Raw genomic sequence first — 19,424 nt, 5'->3', positions numbered from 1 at the left:
AGGCTGGCAAGGGGTACAAAACCCTTTCCAAGGAGTTGGGCCTACCTGTCTCCACTGTTGGGAGCATCATCCGTAAGTGGAAGGCTTATGGAACTACTGTTAGCCTTCCACGGCCAGGACAGCCTTTGAAAGTGTCCTCCCGTGCCGAGGCCAGGCTTGTCCGAAGAGTCAAGGCTAACCCAAGGACAACAAGGAAGGAGCTCCGGGAAGATCTCATGGCAGTGGGGACATTGGTTTCAGTCAATACCATAAGTAACGTACTCCACCGCAATGGTCTCCGTTCCAGACGAGCCCGTAAGGTACCTTTACTTTCAAAGCGTCATGTCAAGGCTCGTCTACAGTTTGCTCATGATCACTTGGAGGACTCTGAGACAGACTGGTTCAAGGTTCTATGGTCTGATGGGACCAAGATCGAGATCTTTGGTGCCAACCACACACGTGACGTTTGGAGACTGGATGGCACTGCATACGACCCCAAGAATACCATCCCTACAGTCAAGCATGGTGGTGGCAGCATCATGCTGTGGGGCTGTTTCTCTGCCAAGGGGCCTGGCCATCTGGTCCGCATCCATGGGAAGATGGATAGCACGGCCTACCTGGAGATTTTGGCCAAGAACCTCCGCTCCTCCATCAAGGATCTTAAGATGGGTCGTAATTTCATCTTCCAACAAGACAACGACCCAAAGCACACAGCCAAGAAAACCAAGGCCTGGTTCAATAGGGAAAAAGTCAAGGTGTTGGAGTGGCCTAGTCAGTCTCCTGACCTTAACCCAATTGAAAACTTGTGGAAGGAGCTCAAGAATAAAGTCCACATGAGACACCCAAAGAACCTAGATAACTTGGAGAAGATCTGCATGGAGGAGTGGGCCAAGATAACTCCACAGACCTGTGCCGGCCTGATCAGGTCTTATAAAAGACGATTATTAGCTGTAATTGCAAACAAGGGTTATTCCACAAAATATTAAACATAGGGGTTGTATAATAATTGACCCACACTTTTATGTTTAAAATTTAATAAAATTCAACTGAGCAACATAACTTTTTGGTTTGTAAGATTTATGCTTCTGTTCATAAAACCTACTCTCGTTTGCAGTTTGAAGGCTCTAACTTATTTGCATCTTATCAAACCAGCTAAATCTGCAGGGGGTTGAATACTACTTGTAGGCACTGTAGATGTTATCGATGAATAATGTCCTGTAAATTTCAGAGAATTTAGGTTAAAAAAACATGTTTCAAAAAAATCATAATTTTCACTTATGAGCTAGAGCAGAGGTGGACATTAATTATGGAGCACCCTTGATATTTGTGAGTCCGTTGATTTTAAGGGATTGTTCAGAAGCGCACATAGTCTTTTCACTATGGGTAGTAATGAAACCAGTGTGAACCAAGGAAAAATTGCGCCAGCGTCCAAGGTAAGATTAAAACATAGATGCTTTATTCCTTCTGCTTAAAAAGGTAACATGACATAGATAAAGAAGACAGAAAAATCATCTGATTATGTGTTTTGAGCCTTTATGGCTCAACAGGCTTGAAATACATTTTTAGATGTTTTCCTTGTCTGATATGGCATGTTACCCTTTTAAGAAGAAGGAATAAAGCATTTATGTCTTTATCTTACCTTGGACGCTGGAGCTACTTTTTCTTCTATCCTGTGGGTAGGTATTAACTGTTGTTTGTGGAATAATATTTAATAATTCATTTCTCCTATGCCAGTTCTGTAAGGGAACTGAACACATTCTGATGGGATGTACCTCCGATTACTTCTGATCCCGGGACGTCTGAGTAGATGTGATCATCTTATAAAAGAAATGTTTTACCAAAAAGAGATTTTCCAAAGAGGATCATATGTTATGTATTTTTGTAATATTTATAATGACATTCATATGGGTGAGACACTGAAAATACTTTTGAAAAGTCCATTTGTAAAGAACATTAAATATTGTCATTGTCTACATACAATGAAAGATTGGCTGTATATGTATCCAGTGTAAACGCTGGTAATCTGTCCATCCTTGTCGATTTTCGTCTTTATTCTCCTGTGTATTTTGCAGCTATCATGATGATGTCTGTAGATGTCATTATATTTCTCTGCGCATAGGGCGAGTGTCTGTCTGTGTGGCTGTATCACAATTGGAAGCATATGTTGTCTTTCCCGTACAATGTTGATGAGGGGATAATTAAAAACTTATTTTAGCTCCCTCATACCAAGCATAAATTATCAAAAGACACTCAACACTCGTTTGGCAAATAATCAGTTGGTTCCTTCTCAGACGTTAACAAATGACTTTAAAACCTAAGAAGTCATATCTTACTTGGTGAAGTTCACACAAATCTAAAATTTGTTAACAAGCACATAAAAATGTACAGAATGAAAATCACTCAAGACCCCCGCAAATATTTCCACTCACTAATGAATGGGTTCATATGACACTAAGTTATCTCTCATCATGTTGCTACATACGTGTCCACATTGGCCCATAAACCTACGTGCAGTACAGTAAATTTCCCCTTAGCAATTACAGTTACTTCATCTCACATAACTGCATGAAGGCAACATTAGTGTATATTAATATGGGCCAGAAAATTCAGCGCCATTTATCTGAATGGGATTGTTTGGCTGCAAACACATGGATTCGTGCAAACTCTGTTTTCAGGAAATAAATATCTACAGTTTGTGAATATACTCTTATTGTTATTTGTATTGCTTGTTGTCTCGGCTGTCAGAAGCCACAGGCTCAAAAAGGCTACCTCAGACAGACTTGACACTAGCCACTCCATCTGGAAAATTCCAGAGGAACCCTGATCTTCACCCTGTAACCTCTGTACAAGGATCTGGTCTTACAATGGGGTCCAGTGGATTTCTTCCACAGAAGGGCTGCCATCTGGAAGAACGAAGCAGAGGCAGGAAAGGTTCAAAGCCAAGAGGTCACTTCAGTAAGAGAGTTGTAAAAGAAGAGGACAATCAAAATTCATGCCGAGGTCAGAAAACAGGAGAAATCAGGATACCAACACAAGCAATGACTAGCAGAAGCCAGGTAGCAAAACTAGTGGACAGTGGAAGTCAGAGACCCAGGGGTTTAAAGGGAATCTGTCACCACTTTGGAGATATCAGACCTCTACTATGGCCATGCAGGGTATAGAAAAGTAAATCTATACACACCTGTATGGCCCATAGTAGTGGTCTGGATGCAGAGAAAAGCGTTTCAATCAATTCTATCTTGTACGGACGCTAAGAAACCCCGCCCATCTGTTTATTATTCCCCCCCAAATCCCCACCTATATGCTTAATTATCATATCCCCCCTGCCCTGCACGTCACTGTGCTCGATGACTTCCCGGGCATGCGCAAAGCGCCGCTCTCATAGAGCTCACATAGAGCGCGCTTTACTTCATCCCGGCCCCGTCTGCCTGTGCACTGCGCTGCAGGGTTCTATTGCGCAGGCGCCTGGAAGTCAGGGAGCACAGTGCTCATCACAGGGCCAGTCATAGGGCCCTGTGCCATGCAGGGGAGGAGGGAATATGATAATTAAGCATATAGGCTGGGATTTGGAGGAATAATAAGCACATAGGTGAGGATTGCTTAGCGTCCCCCGGACGCCAAGCCTGTACAAAATAGAATTGATTAAAATGCTTTTCTCTGCAATCAGATCTCTACCATGGGCCATACAGGTTTGTATAGATTTACTTTTCTATACCTTGTATGGCCATAGTAGAGGTCTGATAACTCCAAAGTGGTGACAGATTCCCTTTAAATAGCAGAAAGCCCCGCCCAGGGCTCTCAGAAAGGAGTAATCAAAACCCAGACAATTAACTCCATAGCTCCCTGATCTAGTGGCACCAAAAGTCCCAGGAATTAAACAGGACTGATGCTGTCACTCATCTCCTGCAACAAAGGCGCGGCGCCGCCTAGCGGCTGAAGCAGTAACCGGCATTGATGTTACACTTGTGTGGTGTGATGCAACACCAGGCTGTATATTTTTGAAGTTTGTGTTCTCATATTTAGAATTTTAGAAATATAAAGTAACACCTATAGTCTGGAGTGATATATTGCTGAATCTCTATACAATTATATTATTAAAAGTTAATAGAATGGGCAGCTACACAGTAGAGTGCGTATTTTGAGGTTATGATTGTATCTTAGTACAAAAACAATATAACCATTTTTTTTTCTTTGTAGGAAAATAATTGAAGATGCAAAGATTCTCAAGACTTGGCTTTGTCCCAATGCCTGAAGGAGAAACAAATTCTCGCACCAAAAAATGAAAAAGTGATGTTCCTTTGGAAACCTTCTCTGCCATGGATAGATTGAAGTACTCCCCCATGGACATCAGAGATGTGCTGAGGACAATCAGGATAAAAGCCAAATATGCTCTTTTCATAGTCCTAGTCGTGGTTCTGGTCATCATTGAGAAGGAAAACAAGATCATCTCAAAGTAAGATAATAAGAAATAGTTTCGGAAATGAACAGAAAATGTAAGAATGTTAGAATGATGTTTAAAGGGGTTGTCTGGCTTTATGATATTTATGACCTATCCTAAGATCATCAATATCTGTTCACTGGTCGCACCACCGCCAAGCAACGTTTTTTTTAGTGCCGGATGCAGCTGTTTTGGCTCCAATTACTGTTTACATTCAGCCAGTGCCAAAGTTGAAAACAATTGATCGGTGGGGATGCTGAGTGTCAAGTTCCCACCAATCTGATATTAATGATCTATGCTAAAGCGAGGTCATCAATATCATAAGGCCAAACAGCCCCTTTAAAGAAATCCTGTTACCTTGGAAAATGCTATTTACCTGCAAATATAGGGTTAATCTGCAGTTAAATATCGTTAACAGTGCTGCTTGGCTGTCTTACTGAAAGTGTGGTTACCTGAAGAAAAGGAACTTATTTCCTCCAAGGAGCCACTGGCTTTCAGTCATGCAGGAGTGCCGACGTGGCTATAGTCATTAATCACAGCAATGCTCACTATACTGTTAGCTGTGGTTGTAAGCCTTACCCAGCATTTGGATTGATAGCTGGCTCTGCAGCACAATTGTGCAGAATGAGCTGTCACTCAAAGTTCTAGGTTGTGCTTATAGCCATGACTAAAAGCCAGTGGCTCCCAGGAGGAAATAAACTCCTTTTCTCTCGGTAGCCGCACTTTGAATAAGTTGGACGGGGATCGTTGTAACGCTATTAACCTGCAGATTAACCTATTATCAGCAAGTAACTAGTGTTTTCTGAAGTGACAGGTTCCCTTTAACCCCTAATAGTTCACATTACAAGCAGGTACCTTTTATTTTAAGAGAAATCTCCATTGTAAATCATTTCAACTAAAGATACTTTTTTACACTGTTACATAGTAGATAAATAATGTTAGCCCCTTGGGAATTATTAGGAGATTGCAAATCCAAGAGGCTCTCCTGCTCCAGGTCAAGTCCTCACAGCCCACACTATACTTTCCCTTTATGAGCAGCGCATATGCTCGACTGCGCTTTGATTTTTGTATGTCCCATTGAAGTAAGTGGAGCTCATTGAAGTCTATTGGCGCGACCAAGCATTATTATGCAGTAACTGCTTGATGAAAAGGTAATTAAATACAGGCCAATCACAAAGGGTGATATTACACTACAGAAGTATTAATCTGTCCCCAATCAGTAATTTAATTCGAAGGGCACATCTATTATTATAAAGCAACTCGTCAAATGTGTGTTGAGCACAACACCTGGAAAAAGCGAAACGCGTGTGTTAGTTGTACTTTTTCCTTAAAGAAAAAACCTAAAGCTACACGAATAATAGCAGTACACACTGGTGGGTATCATGGAAATACAATTTTATTAAAAGCGTCATTGCATAACACAAAGAAACTGCACAAATGTTTAAAAATACTTTAAAAAGCACAATTGTGCTGCAGATAAAGATCAAACTGGCTCACCATAATAAGTGGCTGGAATTACCCCCTAACTCCTGTATATAAGGGTCCCTTGCCAATGTAAGAAATATAAGTAGCACACAGCATGAAGTACAATTACGAAGTGTAACAAAGTATATGCATATATTAAAGCTAACACACCAAAACCAGGACTAATATAAAATTCAGCATCAAGCAATGAAGTGTGTTTGTGCAAGGAATAAATACCATATAAGATCACAGAGACTCTAGGGAACGTAAGATGTCTGTATATCCTGCGTGTATCGCGGTAATAAGCTCAGGGAGATCTGTGTCCGGCACATAGTCCTGAACAGCTCATTTACATATAAGAAAAACGTGGATTTCTCTGAAATAAGACATCAGATTGCAGATATCAAGGTATCCCTTCATTCAGCTTCCTATGATCTACATGCAGATATAGACGGCTTAGGAGGGTTGATTCTACTGACAGATTCCCTTTAATATGTGATTATATATTGGAACAAGAGAACAGAATATGGATTGTCCAAAGATCTATAGTACTGGAATAAATAATAATAATAATACTGCAACATAGAGACGCCAATTCATCAACACTGCCATTTTTTTCGTCGCACATGCCTCTTAATGAATCAGGCGAGGTGCGAAGTGGCGTGTGGGACTGTTTATTTGTGCCATAAGATACGACACCACTCATCATGAATTTGACGAGAGGGGGGGGGGGTTGACCCCTTCCTGCCACAGATATATGCAAATTTTGTGGGAGCTGAGTAAAAATGGCGCCTAAAGTTGAAAATTTTTGCACAACATGAGACTGCGCAAGAATTTTGCAACTTTACAACGTTTTTTAATGCTAGTTTTATGGCGTAAAAGCTTTTATGAATCAGGCCCTCTGTGTTTCTCCACATGGACTTTACTCATATTTCTTGGCCATGTACATGTGGTCTTTCTATGAAACAGTAACTTTTAAAACCTACCCATAGAGATCTAGCTGTTGCTTATTATTGATTTCCCCCATCAACAATCTAGAATTTCCTAATTACTGCAAAGATTCATGCTATTTTCACAAGACTTTTGTTGGCAGACCATAATAATTTATCTAATATTTATGCAATATACACAAAGAACAGTTCCAGGAAAATATGTAAAACTTTTGGTAGACATTCTTTGGTTCGATCGGTCAGATCCTATATTGAATAATGTTCAGATACAAAAAACACAGAATTTAGTTAAAATTAGGAAATGCTAACAACAAGTTGTGACATTATTTTTCTTTTCTTGCAGAGTATCGGACAAACTTAACCTGAAGCAAATGCCGCAGAACATATTTGAGATCAACAATACCGACTCCAATATTGTCTACTCAGAAAATGGTTCCTTGCTGTCACTCAGTGAGCTGGACTCTACCTTTTCTCAGCTTAGGAAACAACTGGTTAATGTCACCTTACAACTCGGTGGTAGAAACCCATTTCTTGGAGACCTTCCTAAAATGCCTCGTAGGCATATACTGCTGATGGCCACCACGCGCACAGGCTCATCTTTTGTAGGAGAGTTCTTTAACCAACAGGGTAATATCTTCTATTTGTTTGAACCACTGTGGCACATTGAAAGAACGGTGTCTTTTGAATCGATTGGTGCCAATGCGGTTGGTTCAGCAATTGTTTACAGAGACGTTCTCCAGCAACTTCTCCTCTGCGATCTACATATCTTGGAGAACTTTATTTCACCTCCTTCTGAAAACCACCTCACAAGATTCTTATTCCGTAGAGGCTCTAGTAAATCTTTATGTGAAGACCCAGTGTGTACTCCCTTTGTGAAAAAAGCCTTTGAAAAGTATCACTGCAAGAATCGTCGATGTGGTCCTCTTAACATGACATTAGCAATGGAAGGATGTCTAAGAAAAGATCATGTGGCTATTAAGACAGTACGTGTCCGACAGTTGGAGTTTCTACGCACTCTTGTTGAAGATCCACGACTTGACATGAGGATAATACAGTTAGTTCGTGACCCAAGAGCTGTATTGGCCTCTCGCATGGTAGCTTTCTCTGGAAAATATGAATTATGGAAAAAATGGGCTTTAGAAGGGGCAGCTCCCGTACATGAGGATGAAGTCCAAAAACTAAAGGGTAACTGTGAGAGTATACGTATGTCTGCACAACTGGGCTTGAGGCAACCAAATTGGCTCAGAGGTCGCTACATGCTCATACGATATGAAGACATTGCTAGATTTCCTCTTCAAAAGGCAAAGGAAATGTATAAGTTTGCTGGAATCACACTTACACCACAGGTGGAAGAGTGGATCATTAAGAACACCCAAGCTTCCCAAGAAAATGGTATCTACTCTACACAGAAAAACTCTTCCGAACAGTTTGAGAAGTGGCGATTCAGCATACCATTTAAATTAGCCCAAGTAGTTCAGGACGTGTGTGAACCAGCAATGAAACTATTTGGCTACAAGTTGGCTAATGACTTTAAGACGCTTACAAATCGTTCAATCAGTTTGCTAGAGGATAAGGTTAATTTTTGGATGAGCTAGTGTTCTGCTATTTAAATTATTTATATCTTGGGTCAAGAACTGCCATTGAACTTTGTGCTTGAAACAGGGGAGGCAGATGGGAAAGGGCCAATTTTTGCACCTGCTGAGCCGCAATGCGCCATTTTTTTTAGCATGTGTGCATTTTTCAGTGTATAACTTCCTAAATTAGGAAGTCTTTCTTATTGAAAAGTCAGGAGAAGAAGCTGAAGATACTGATTATCCAGATTGGCTTTTATAGTGGATGATTCCTGCTGATGTACAGAAACTGCCTACTTTTTCGGGTACTGGCTGAATCTATTCCTGGAAGACTTATTTCTCTCTCCACAGCACAAGCTGTTTTCTCAAGCCGAGGTAAAGATTTTCTGCACTACAAGGCATCCAAAAAGTTCAAGGACTCTGCAAACGTAAAATAGCTCAATATATATAGCACATAAATTATGAAATCACATGTACAGAGGATGAAAGCTTTACCATTTTTGGGGGGCAAACAGCCTTTGTGAATGATTATTTTCTAAAGCGATAGGTTTATATTGAGTGTTTCTTACATACAGACAGTGGACTTTTGTTGTACAAGTATTGCTGCCAGTCAGAGCAGATGTTTTCTTTATGACGCTTAGAGTATGAGAGAGACCTTCTAAAGCGGTGTATCAGAGCAAGAACGAGCTTGTACATTCAGTCCCTCGCAAAAAGAAAATATTTATGATACATCTTGGTGAGAAGCTACAGCTCTCCAAGTCCTTATCATTTAACACCAAAATTCCCAGCTTTACAAAGTGTATTTTTCTTACAAGGCTTGAACACAGTTGGCTGAGGCTTTGCATGTGAAATCAAATACTGTATAACGGAGGAAGTCGGCTTGTGTTTTTCTTTAGGATGTGAGGTTGCACCACCTGTTTCTCACTGTAGCTTGTTCTAACACTCCATAAAGCGTGAGCAGACCTCTCACCTGTCTTCTCCATTCATTGAGGTTGTAATGGGATAATGAATGCTTTTCAATAGGACTGCGAATTGCTCAGAGCAGAGTAGTGGGCAGCTGGTCTTGTCCAAACATTTATTAGTTCAGTGTAGTGATTAGACTCTAATTTAAGATCGATATGAAGGAGCTTTTGTTAGCCCGGACATATTAAGCCTTTCTCACTGGTATACAACACAACTAGTCTACATAGCCAATAGACAAGCACTGGGAACAAGTACCAGTAATTAGCAGACTTTCTAGATATTTCGACTCCCCTCCTATGATCAGTTGCACAAAATCATTGTATTAAATTATGATCACACCAAAAACTGGACTCTCGGGTTTGTCTGAACACGGCTAGATAACAATCTTGTCTTACTATAATATTTACCGGGGGTCCTGTGAGGACTTTAGTGATCAGCAGTGCTGGACACCAAGTGACCATTTTTGGAAGTAGTCCTAATGTATTAAATGTGAATATGAAGTTTTAAATCCATCCAGTACACTAAAATTAATTAATCATATCTACTAGTTGGACTACATTAGAGAATATAATTTAGAATAATTTAAAGGGGGTTCTCAAGTGTAAAAGTGGGATAAGGGATAACTTTCTAATTGCTAAGTGTTGGACCCCCATCATCCCTACTGATCCCCAAAAACATGGCTCTGAAGATCCTTGGCTGAATGGAGCGGAGGTTGATCATGCCATGCTCTTTACCGCTCTATTCATTCTTGATGGCAGTCCCAGAGATTTCCGAGCACAGAGCACGTTTAATCTTCTGTGCTCTTATTAAAATGAATGGAGAGGCGGTGCGCATGATCGACCTCTACTCTATTCCGCTATAGCTCTTCGGAGCCCCAGTTCTGGGGTTTGGTGGGGCCCATGGTGGTCGGAACCCCAGAAATCAGAAAGTTTCCTCCATCCTTTGGATAGGAGACAACTTTCAAACTTGAGGGCATCCCAATAATGTTCATATGGGGACTCACCAGTAATCCAATCTGCCATCCTTCTATGTATGGTTCCAAGAATGAACGTATCTGAGTTGTAATGTAGACTAAGAAGCAGATGATTATACTTAAAGGAGCCATTTGTACTAAATGATTGTGTTGGTTAACAGTGCACTTCATGTAAAAAGTGAATCATTTTTGTTTGCTGTGTAATTACCAGCATGTTGAAACTTGTCCTTCTCCTGGATTAGCAAAGTAAACTGTCTCATCAATAACAATTCTTTATTCTAATTAAGTAACATAACTGAAGAATGTTCAAACACGACGATAATTTGTTCGAACAAAGGGCAGGCATGTTGTGAAGAGATCAGGATATGCTGCTATGATATGCTATTACCTTCATTTCATTCTTTCTAGCTTACTGTTTGAATGCCTTTCAAAAGATTCGGAAAGATTGTTGTGGCTAAGAATTTGACTTGACACAGTGGAGATTGTTTTGTTCCTTATACAAATACTAAAATGGACCAGATGTCCCTATGGTATTTTACATCTTAAAACATAAGGATATCTTGTAAAAGAGGTTAACTTACCAGGGCAACCCCTATCTTATCTTCTGTTATGGTAAATAGATGTCAGAATAGGGAGTTCCCTGCTTAAAGAGTAACCATCGGTAGAATTTTTATTTAAAAAATTAATAATGCACATGAAAATAACAAACTTTGTAATGCATCTTATCTGATAATTCTTCTCTCTACCCGGACTGATCCTTCACTCTAAAAATTCTCAATTCCCTGGTAAAATCTGTGTTCATTGAAGGCCGACTCTCCCATTACTGAGATAGGAGATGGCAGCTGCTACTGATAGGAGTCTTTGTAAAGAAGAGAAGAGGAGCAAGGGGAAGCTTTTCCTCTAACTACTCCTTCTCCTCCCTTTTACATAGCATCTTATCAGCACTAACTGTAATTTCCTTAACTGTAATTTTCTCTATCAGTAATGTAATACTCTGTCTTTACTGAATACAGATTTTACCCATGAATTGTGAATTTTGGAAATAAATGATTTGTTCTGGTGGAGAAAGAAGCAGATTTTTCTGATAAGATATATGACAAAGTTTCTTATTTTCATGTGTACGATTGATTTATGAAAAAAACGATACAGACGGTTAGTCTGTTACCCCGGAGAGGAGAAATGCAAAGTATAAAGCTGCAATACATAACAGTCAGCGTTACACCCAAGCTATCATGGTTGTTGTTGCCTCCCAGCTGTGTCGGCCACTTATCCCTTGAGTTAACAGATGGATCCGGGAGGTCTCATACGCATTTGATAGATGACCAATCTCTCTAAAATCTGTGGATCCCACTTTATTCCATTTTGTAAAGAACCTTGAGTGGTTTTCACTTTGTTGGAACTAGACCGCCATATATTATCTAAACTGCTCCATTTGTCAGAAACTTAATGGTTACTGCCTAAGTCGTATAACTGAAAATCTTTTTGAATAAGTCCCTTCTCAAGAAGAATTACAATAAAAGAAATGCTAATCAGAAACTTAATGGTTACTGCTTAAGTCGTATAACTGGAAATCTTTTTGAATATGTCCCTTCTCGAAAAGAATTACAATAAAAGAAATGCTCATCATATTGGCCAGATCTCTATGATTTTTTACGTAAACAATTCTTAATATACACACATATATATATATATATATATATATATATATATATATATATATATAGCTATCCCCCATTCCCCTGCTGACGCCACATCTCTGGTAATCATCCTGCGTAAGAAAACCATTCTGTCATGACCCATAGCAGTGACATGTGTGGACTATCATGATATCGGCACACAGGGCTGTAACCAGCTATGACATTCACAGGATGACAGGTTATCATACAGAAGTGTGAGTTATGGTGAGAGACATTTGGTGATGGACATTAGAAGAGCCAGCAGAGAAACTATAAATACAAGATGAGTATATTGAGTTAATCTTATGGAGACCACACCTTTAAATTGTACCTATCATTCGGAAAATGTTTTCATATAATAAAGGTGCTACAAAATTCTGTAGATCGGTGAGATTCAGGCTCCTGAACCACACTTGTCAATCAAAACATCATTCTGAAGAGCCCAACGCCTTCAGGATCAGGCTCAGAGTTGTGTACAGGCTCAATAATAAGTATATGGCTCCATACACCACTCTCAAAAGCAGTGTATGGAACCATAGATTTACTATATACCACTCTATGCATGTTTCGGCAAGAGCTGGGCACTTTTGGAGCTGCCTCTGCTACTCTGTAGCCCCTATATTATATAAAACATTTTTTTTACTGATGATTGGTACACTTTAATAGTTTGAAATATCTCTGCTACTGGTCATGTTGTCTAATAGCCCAAATAGTTAGAAAACATGAGCAGCAATGAAATGTAACCCAATCCATCATGAATGGGTTGATGATTACACATTTATGAGATGTGTGCAGCTAATACTTCTGTAAATGTTGTGTGTATTCTACACCAGCAGCATTTACCATGTTATATAGAATAAATGTATATATTTGTAAGAGGAATGTAATAGCTGTAATATGAATGTATGGTGGTAAACGTATCCTTTCACCTCAAGAAATGCTATTTACCTGCAGGTACAAGGTTAATCTGCAGGTAAATAGCATTTAAATCCTGTATAGCCAGCTTACTGGAGCAGCGGCTAAAATTATGTTTTATTCTCCCGATTCACTTCGTGTCATCGGGTCAGTGCAGGGTGATCTTACAGTCACTGTTCACTCCACAGTGACCGTGACTGTAATCACTCCCTGGGATGTTGATTGACAGCCAGCTCTGCGCACACTGCTCTGCGGGCAGGCTGTCAATCAGTGTGCCGGGGAGTGATTACAGCACACTCATTGTATAGTGGGCCGTGACTAACAGCTCCCTGCAGTGGCCCAATGTCCGGAAGCAAGTGGCTGCAGGGAGAATATAACTTAATTTTCTCCCTGTAGCCGCTGCTACAGTAAGTCTGTCAGACATACTTTAAATGCTATTTACCTGCAGATTACCACTATACCTGTAGGTAAATAACATTTGTTGGAGTGACAGGTTCCTTTTAAAGAAGAAAATTATATTAGTGTTCAGGGGATACACAAGTCTTGTAGTTGCATACTCATTACCTGTACAGCTATGACATACCATGCTATACACTGCAGACATTACCTGCTGTATGTACACTCAATTAAGAAGTAGCTTAGTAACCTATTATTTAATAGAAGAGATAAATGAATTCCTACTCATTTCACTATATTTAGGCTGGGGCTACACAGTGACCTTGGCCGTGACACCTGTCGCGCAACCAAAGTTCGTTGGGTGTTGTTGCTACATTGCGGTGCAATTCAAGTAAATTGCAACCTGGGGGTCCTGCCACGACAACCGCGAGGGTACTTCCACTGGAGCAAGCAAGTTGCAAACATCCGATGCGGTTGGATTTCTTTCTCCTTGCTCGTTGGAGTCTCAATGCAACCCAGTTCCCTTGTATTGTGCTGTGATGTAGCAGCGACACCTAGCAGAATTTGGTTGCGTGACAGGTGTTGCGGCCAAAGTGGCCATGTTGTCCCAGCCTAAATGTTACAGGTATGAAGATCTACAGTCTTTGTTTTTCTTAAATTGTAGCTTACAGCATTGACACACTCTGATCCATTATTAACAATATTGTGTGAAGACTTAGCGGTCATACAAAGCAAAAAATCAGCTATGTGTTATAGACATGATTACATTTACCATGTTTCAGTTGTTAAATTTATCAATATATTATCAAAGGTTTTTTTATACATATTAGCCCATGTTCACATGTTCAATATTTGGTCAGTATTTTACATCAGTATTTGTCAGCTACAATCAGGAGTGAGGGATAAATACAGAAGTGGTGACTTGTTTCTATTATACTTTTCCTCTGATTGTTCCTCTCCTGATTTTGGCTTACAAATATTGAGGTAAAATACTGACTAGATACTGAGTGTGTGAACGTGGTCTAAATCAGACAACAAAACAGTTTGGTTATTATATTCAGTTGTAAAGTTACTTAAGGGGGTTGTCCTGTTTCATTAAAAAATGGGACCCGTGCTGTTTATGCTTTAAAATAACAGTATAAACAATCCTTATCTGCTGTAGTTTTGGCTGCCCCAGCACTGCTTCTTGTTGGGCTTTATTTATAGGGCTGCAGCGGTGATGCCATGTCTGCAACACGTGACCGCTGCACTGGGCTGAGCAGTGATGCCGAGGTAGACGGTACAAGAGCCTAGTGATTGGCTGACTGTGACCATTGATGAGCGGAGAGGCGGTGCGGGAATCCTCGGCGGATAGCTACTGCTTCTTTTGTCACTTTAAAGCATAAAAATCATTGGTCTCATTATTTCATAAATCTGCACAAACCTTTATATAAATCTATGTGGAAAGGGAGATATGACATATTATGAAGACTACCTGATTAGGTTCAAGGAGCATTTGTATGCATTATTGCATGAATTGTAGAAGCCGTCAGTAACATATCTTCCATAACAGTGATAAAACAGCATTAAAATAAATACATGAAGGCTTTCCTTCCCCATTTATAGCCCAAAAAGCTAAAAAGAATGTGAAGTAAAGAGAGGCTATAAAGATACATTCTGTCCAATAAATGACCCTCTATGTTATTTCCCAGTAAAGCCTTATTGAGGTCATTCCTGGCAGTAAGCAGGTCTGTGAATCGGGGAACTGTATATGCATTGCTCGGTTCAGATTCACACTTCACTACATGCCATAAATTACTAGTAAGATGGGTTTTGCTACTTTTGGCTGATTATTGCACTATAATGCCCTCTGTGTACTCCTGACACCAAGACATCCCTTAAGACCTGCACAGCTCTGAATAAGGACAAGGTAGCATAGCCCTGGTCTGTTTCTATGAATTGCTGAGTATTGAGGTGCAAATCGTAGATTTTTATTTTCATTCACAGTTTTCTCAACATTATACGGTGATAGTAAATCAACCACATATATAACTCAGGTATACATTAAATTAATAGCGTATCCTCAAATAACCCCGTATACTGGCTGCAGCTGGTTATATGCATGCAGCGTGGCATTTGTGAGGCATCACTTTACTTTCTCTAACATTGACACCTAGCACGGAAAGGCGTTCCGGAAATGGTGCTCATACACTCCACAAACATTAGTTCTTAAAAGCAATTCATTTCTGTATGTCAATTATCAGGCACAGCGTAGAGACATCCATCAGAGCGCAGCTCTTCTTTAACCCCTCCATGCAAAATCATTCACACGTACGTGATTGCGAGGGTTCTCAGGAGCTGAGCTCTTTCCACATGCAGTCGACGCAGGCTATAGTACATAAATGGAACGTGCACTGGTGCTACAGATGCAGTCGCAGGGCACCGATGGGTTACCCCCATTGCTGTAAAACAAATCATCATCTGGTTATGTGAACAGAAAAATTAAAAGTTGCGGCTCTTGGAAGAAGAGAAGGAAAACAACGAAAAATTGCGTGTTTTTTAATCGGTTAAGCTGTGAGGTCCTAACACTAGTAAATAGGGACGAGTTTGGGATTCTTAAACATTTTACTCTAGGATCAAGTACTTAGGTAACCACGCATTTTTTATATTTAGGAATGTAAAATGCTGTTCCCATTTCTGTCTTTTATTAGTGCGGTAGACGCCTGTCCCTGCACAGTTAAAGGGGTTATCCGAGATATTTTTTTTATTTGTCCCTCAACTTTCCCCTAAACAGATTTATAAGGGACTTACACTAAAAATTTTGTCCTTGACATCTCCTCAGTGTGCCGGAAATATAGGCTGTGACGCCACTCTGGTGACATTCCGTATACCACCCACATGATTTTCTGCCAGAAAGGTTCTACCAAGTACACGTAACGTCTGCTGAAGGTTCTTTGTGGGTAGTGTTGAAGAACTTGGATTGCACATGCTTTCTCCGCTCCTATAAGTGATTCAGAAACAGTTGGATCGTACTTGCAGATTCTCCTCTTTGTGTACTGCACTGTATACAGACGGTGTGGGGATTGGACATGAATGCTGGAGAAGGAGTGAGGAATTGTATCCCCACTCCTTCGGCAACTCTGTCTACAAGGGCACTCCAGAAGAAGTTAAAGATCTCCTTCTCCAGTATTTAGGTGGGACCAGATCAAGCGCTGGCGGAGAAGTCGAAATACTTGGAATCTTTGGGTCTGCAGATCAAGCTGATTTGAGAAGGGGGGGAAAGGAGAAACCAAGTTGATAAAAAGTTGTCGAAGGCTTATGGACATAATAAGGACTAATATTTTTTTGTTTTTACAATTTTTTTTCCCTGGAAAACCCCTTTGAAAAGTAGAGTTCATAGATGTGTGCGTATAGAATATTCATGGGCTAACTGAAGGGGCTAAACATGCCACTGAGCACGTGTCTCTGTATCCTCTACCGGGCACATGTCTAGGGACAGGTCTATAGACTTTATACAATCCAATTCATAGTATAGTATAAAATTGTATTATTCCATATTTTATTAAATATGCAATAAGATAAAAGAGGAATACCCCTAAAATGGCATGTTATAATTATTCAAAGGAGCATTAGTTATGCAATCTGAAGGTGTGACCAAAGCTCATTTTTGCGTTATTGGGTCCTCAGATTTCTGCCGAGGATTTTCAGTATGTGTTGTTGTGGATTAGCCCTATTGTCATTCAGTTGGGCTAATACTTGACTTTTCCACTGAGAAAAATCTGCACAGAAAATTTCCAGTGCATGTGAACAAGATAGTGGAAAAGTCCTTTAACATGTATGAGATTTGGATAGTCTTCAGCTTTCAGTACATAATCTGTGCTAAAATGTATGTCAAATCCGACGCTTATCAACATACCCAAAAGGTGTAACCTTCAGCCAATACCTTCTTATATATGCATAAGCATGGCTCCATGATAATTGACTTGACTTGGGCCTTACCGAGCAAGGAATTACATTTTTCAGATCAGTGTCACGCAGCAAGTAGCTAGTTTTCACCACCTCTTTATAATGATCTAAGGGAACTTTTCTACATATGTGATCTGATATTTTTAATTTAGTTTAAGTAACTAAAGATTTTGTAATATGTTGTAAAATATGGACCTGTAAGGTGTTATCCTTAGCTAGATTAGGCTCTACGGCAAGTTTAAGTTGAATAGACAAATTTCTCTGATCTTTTTATGATTGGTGGATTAGTTCTGTTATTGAAGTGCACTTTTAACTAACACATTAAAGTAATAGAGTGAAGGGGATACAACTTGTCACACATGGCAATAAACTTGCACTATATCAAATAGACTCATTTTTTGAGAATTAAGTGCAATTCAATTCACCTTACAAGTGATTTTGTTTATTTCTTCATTTTTACAGTTTAATTTTTCTTTAGTCGGCATCCAGGTTTTAGTTTATATTTGATTTTATCTTAATTATTTGATTTTACAAAAAAAATGATGTTAAAATTTCCAAGTAATTTTATTTATTTATTTTATTAAGAGGGGGAAAATAAATATTTTATTTTGCAAGATTTGAGCTGTACCAAAAATGTAAAAAATAAATAAAAAATTAAAAAAACAAATTAACAAAATGAACTATGTTTACTGTATTAATTCATTGTTACATGAGATTTTCTACATTAAAAGGGCATGTCATTGGGTTAATTACAGCATTGCCAACCATCAAGAAATTCCTGGACAATCCCTAAAAATAGAGACGTTTTTTACCATATTTGATGCATCAATGATTTGCTTTTACACTGATGAAATTGGTACAGATTATTTTGACTGTTATTATCATCATTTTACAGTGCACAGACTATGCAGCCAATGTCTTCGTATCAGAATTATGGTCTATAGAAACAGCACTGTGCAAAGTTTTAGACCCGTGTGAAAAAAATGCTGTAAAGTAAGAATGCTTTTAAAAATAGAAGTGGTAATAGTTTATTTTTATCAACTAACAAAATACAAATTGAACAAAAAAATGGAAATCTAATCAATATTTCGTGTGATCACCCTTTGCCTTCAAAACAGCATCATTTCTTCTTGATGCACCTGCACACAATTTTTGAGGGAACTTGACGGGGAGATTCTTCCAAACATCTTGAAGAACTAACCACAGATCGTCTCTGAATATAGGCTTGCACAAATCTTTTTATCTCTTCATGTAATCGCAGATAGACTCAATGATGTTGACATTAAGGGCATATCATAATTTCCAGGACTCTTGAAGATAGTTCTTAATGACATGGGTTGTACATTTTCTTTCATTGTCCTGTTGCAAAATAAATTTGTAGATAATCAGATGCTTTCCTGATTATATTGCCTGATGGATAATATCTTTCTGTATTTCTCCATATTGATGACAACAGTAATCCTGCTCAAATTCCCAACTTTATTTGCTGAAAAGCAGACCCAAATTTGCAAGGAACCTCCTTGATGCTTCACTGTTGCCTGCAGACATTGGTTATACATCCAGTCCTAAGGCAAGCAATCTTCCTTCTCTATAGGGAAATATTTCACATATTTCAGTCCAGATCATCTGCTGTATTTTTCTGCACTCCAGCTTCTATTTTTTTGTGCATAGTTGAGTCACTTTGTTTCCATATGAAAGGTATGGATTTTTGGTTGCAATTCTTTTATGTAGAATACTTCTGGATAGACTTCTCTGAACAGTAGATGGGTGTAGCTGTGTCCCACTGGTTGTTGCCAGTTCTAAATTGATGGCACTGCTGAACATCTTCTGATTTCAAAAGGAATTAAGCATGATGTGTCACCTGTTGCAATAAGTTTCCTTGACTGCATCTACAGTCCTCAACATTGCTCATTTCTTGGTGTTTCTTCAAAAGACCTTGTACTCCAATCTGCTTTCAAACCTTTGCCTATGAGAGACTTTGCTCATGCAGTATAACTACCTTGTTCCTTGTTTTTGTGTTCAGTCTTGCTATGCTGTATAACATGTGACATGAAACCTGTAACATCTGCCTGATGCCACAGGCTCAAAAGTCTGCCTCGGACAGACTTGGCACAAGTCACTCAGTCTGCGAGACTACAGAGAAATCTCAATACC

The 19,424-nt window shown here is 39.4% G+C and overlaps 1 protein-coding gene across 2 annotated transcripts in view; it reads left to right on the top strand.

Moving 5' to 3' along the window:
- The window catches only part of CHST3 (carbohydrate sulfotransferase 3), a 154,702-nt gene that overhangs the window by 121,065 nt on the left and 14,213 nt on the right, over nt 1–19,424 (top strand). The window contains exons 3-4 of one of the 2 annotated variants that reach the window (XR_012322121.1): nt 4,177–4,432; nt 7,175–8,777. Coding sequence is in view for 1 of the 2 variants with exons in the window: in XM_073685849.1 (XP_073541950.1) it covers nt 4,296–4,432; nt 7,175–8,426 (1,389 nt within the window). In the remaining variant the exon portion in view is untranslated. Of the gene's footprint in view, nt 1–4,176; nt 4,433–7,174; nt 17,919–19,424 lie in introns of those variants that run through there. The other variant, XM_073685849.1, reaches the window with a different exon arrangement.

The sequence above is a fragment of the Phyllobates terribilis genome, unplaced genomic scaffold (assembly GCF_046119375.1).
Source record: "Phyllobates terribilis strain yellow unplaced genomic scaffold, ASM4611937v1 Scaffold_5__5_contigs__length_657084704, whole genome shotgun sequence".
NCBI lineage: Eukaryota > Metazoa > Chordata > Amphibia > Anura > Dendrobatidae > Phyllobates > Phyllobates terribilis.
The sequence above is the reverse complement of the archived record's forward strand: the minus strand, read 5'-3'. Positions and strand labels throughout refer to the sequence as shown.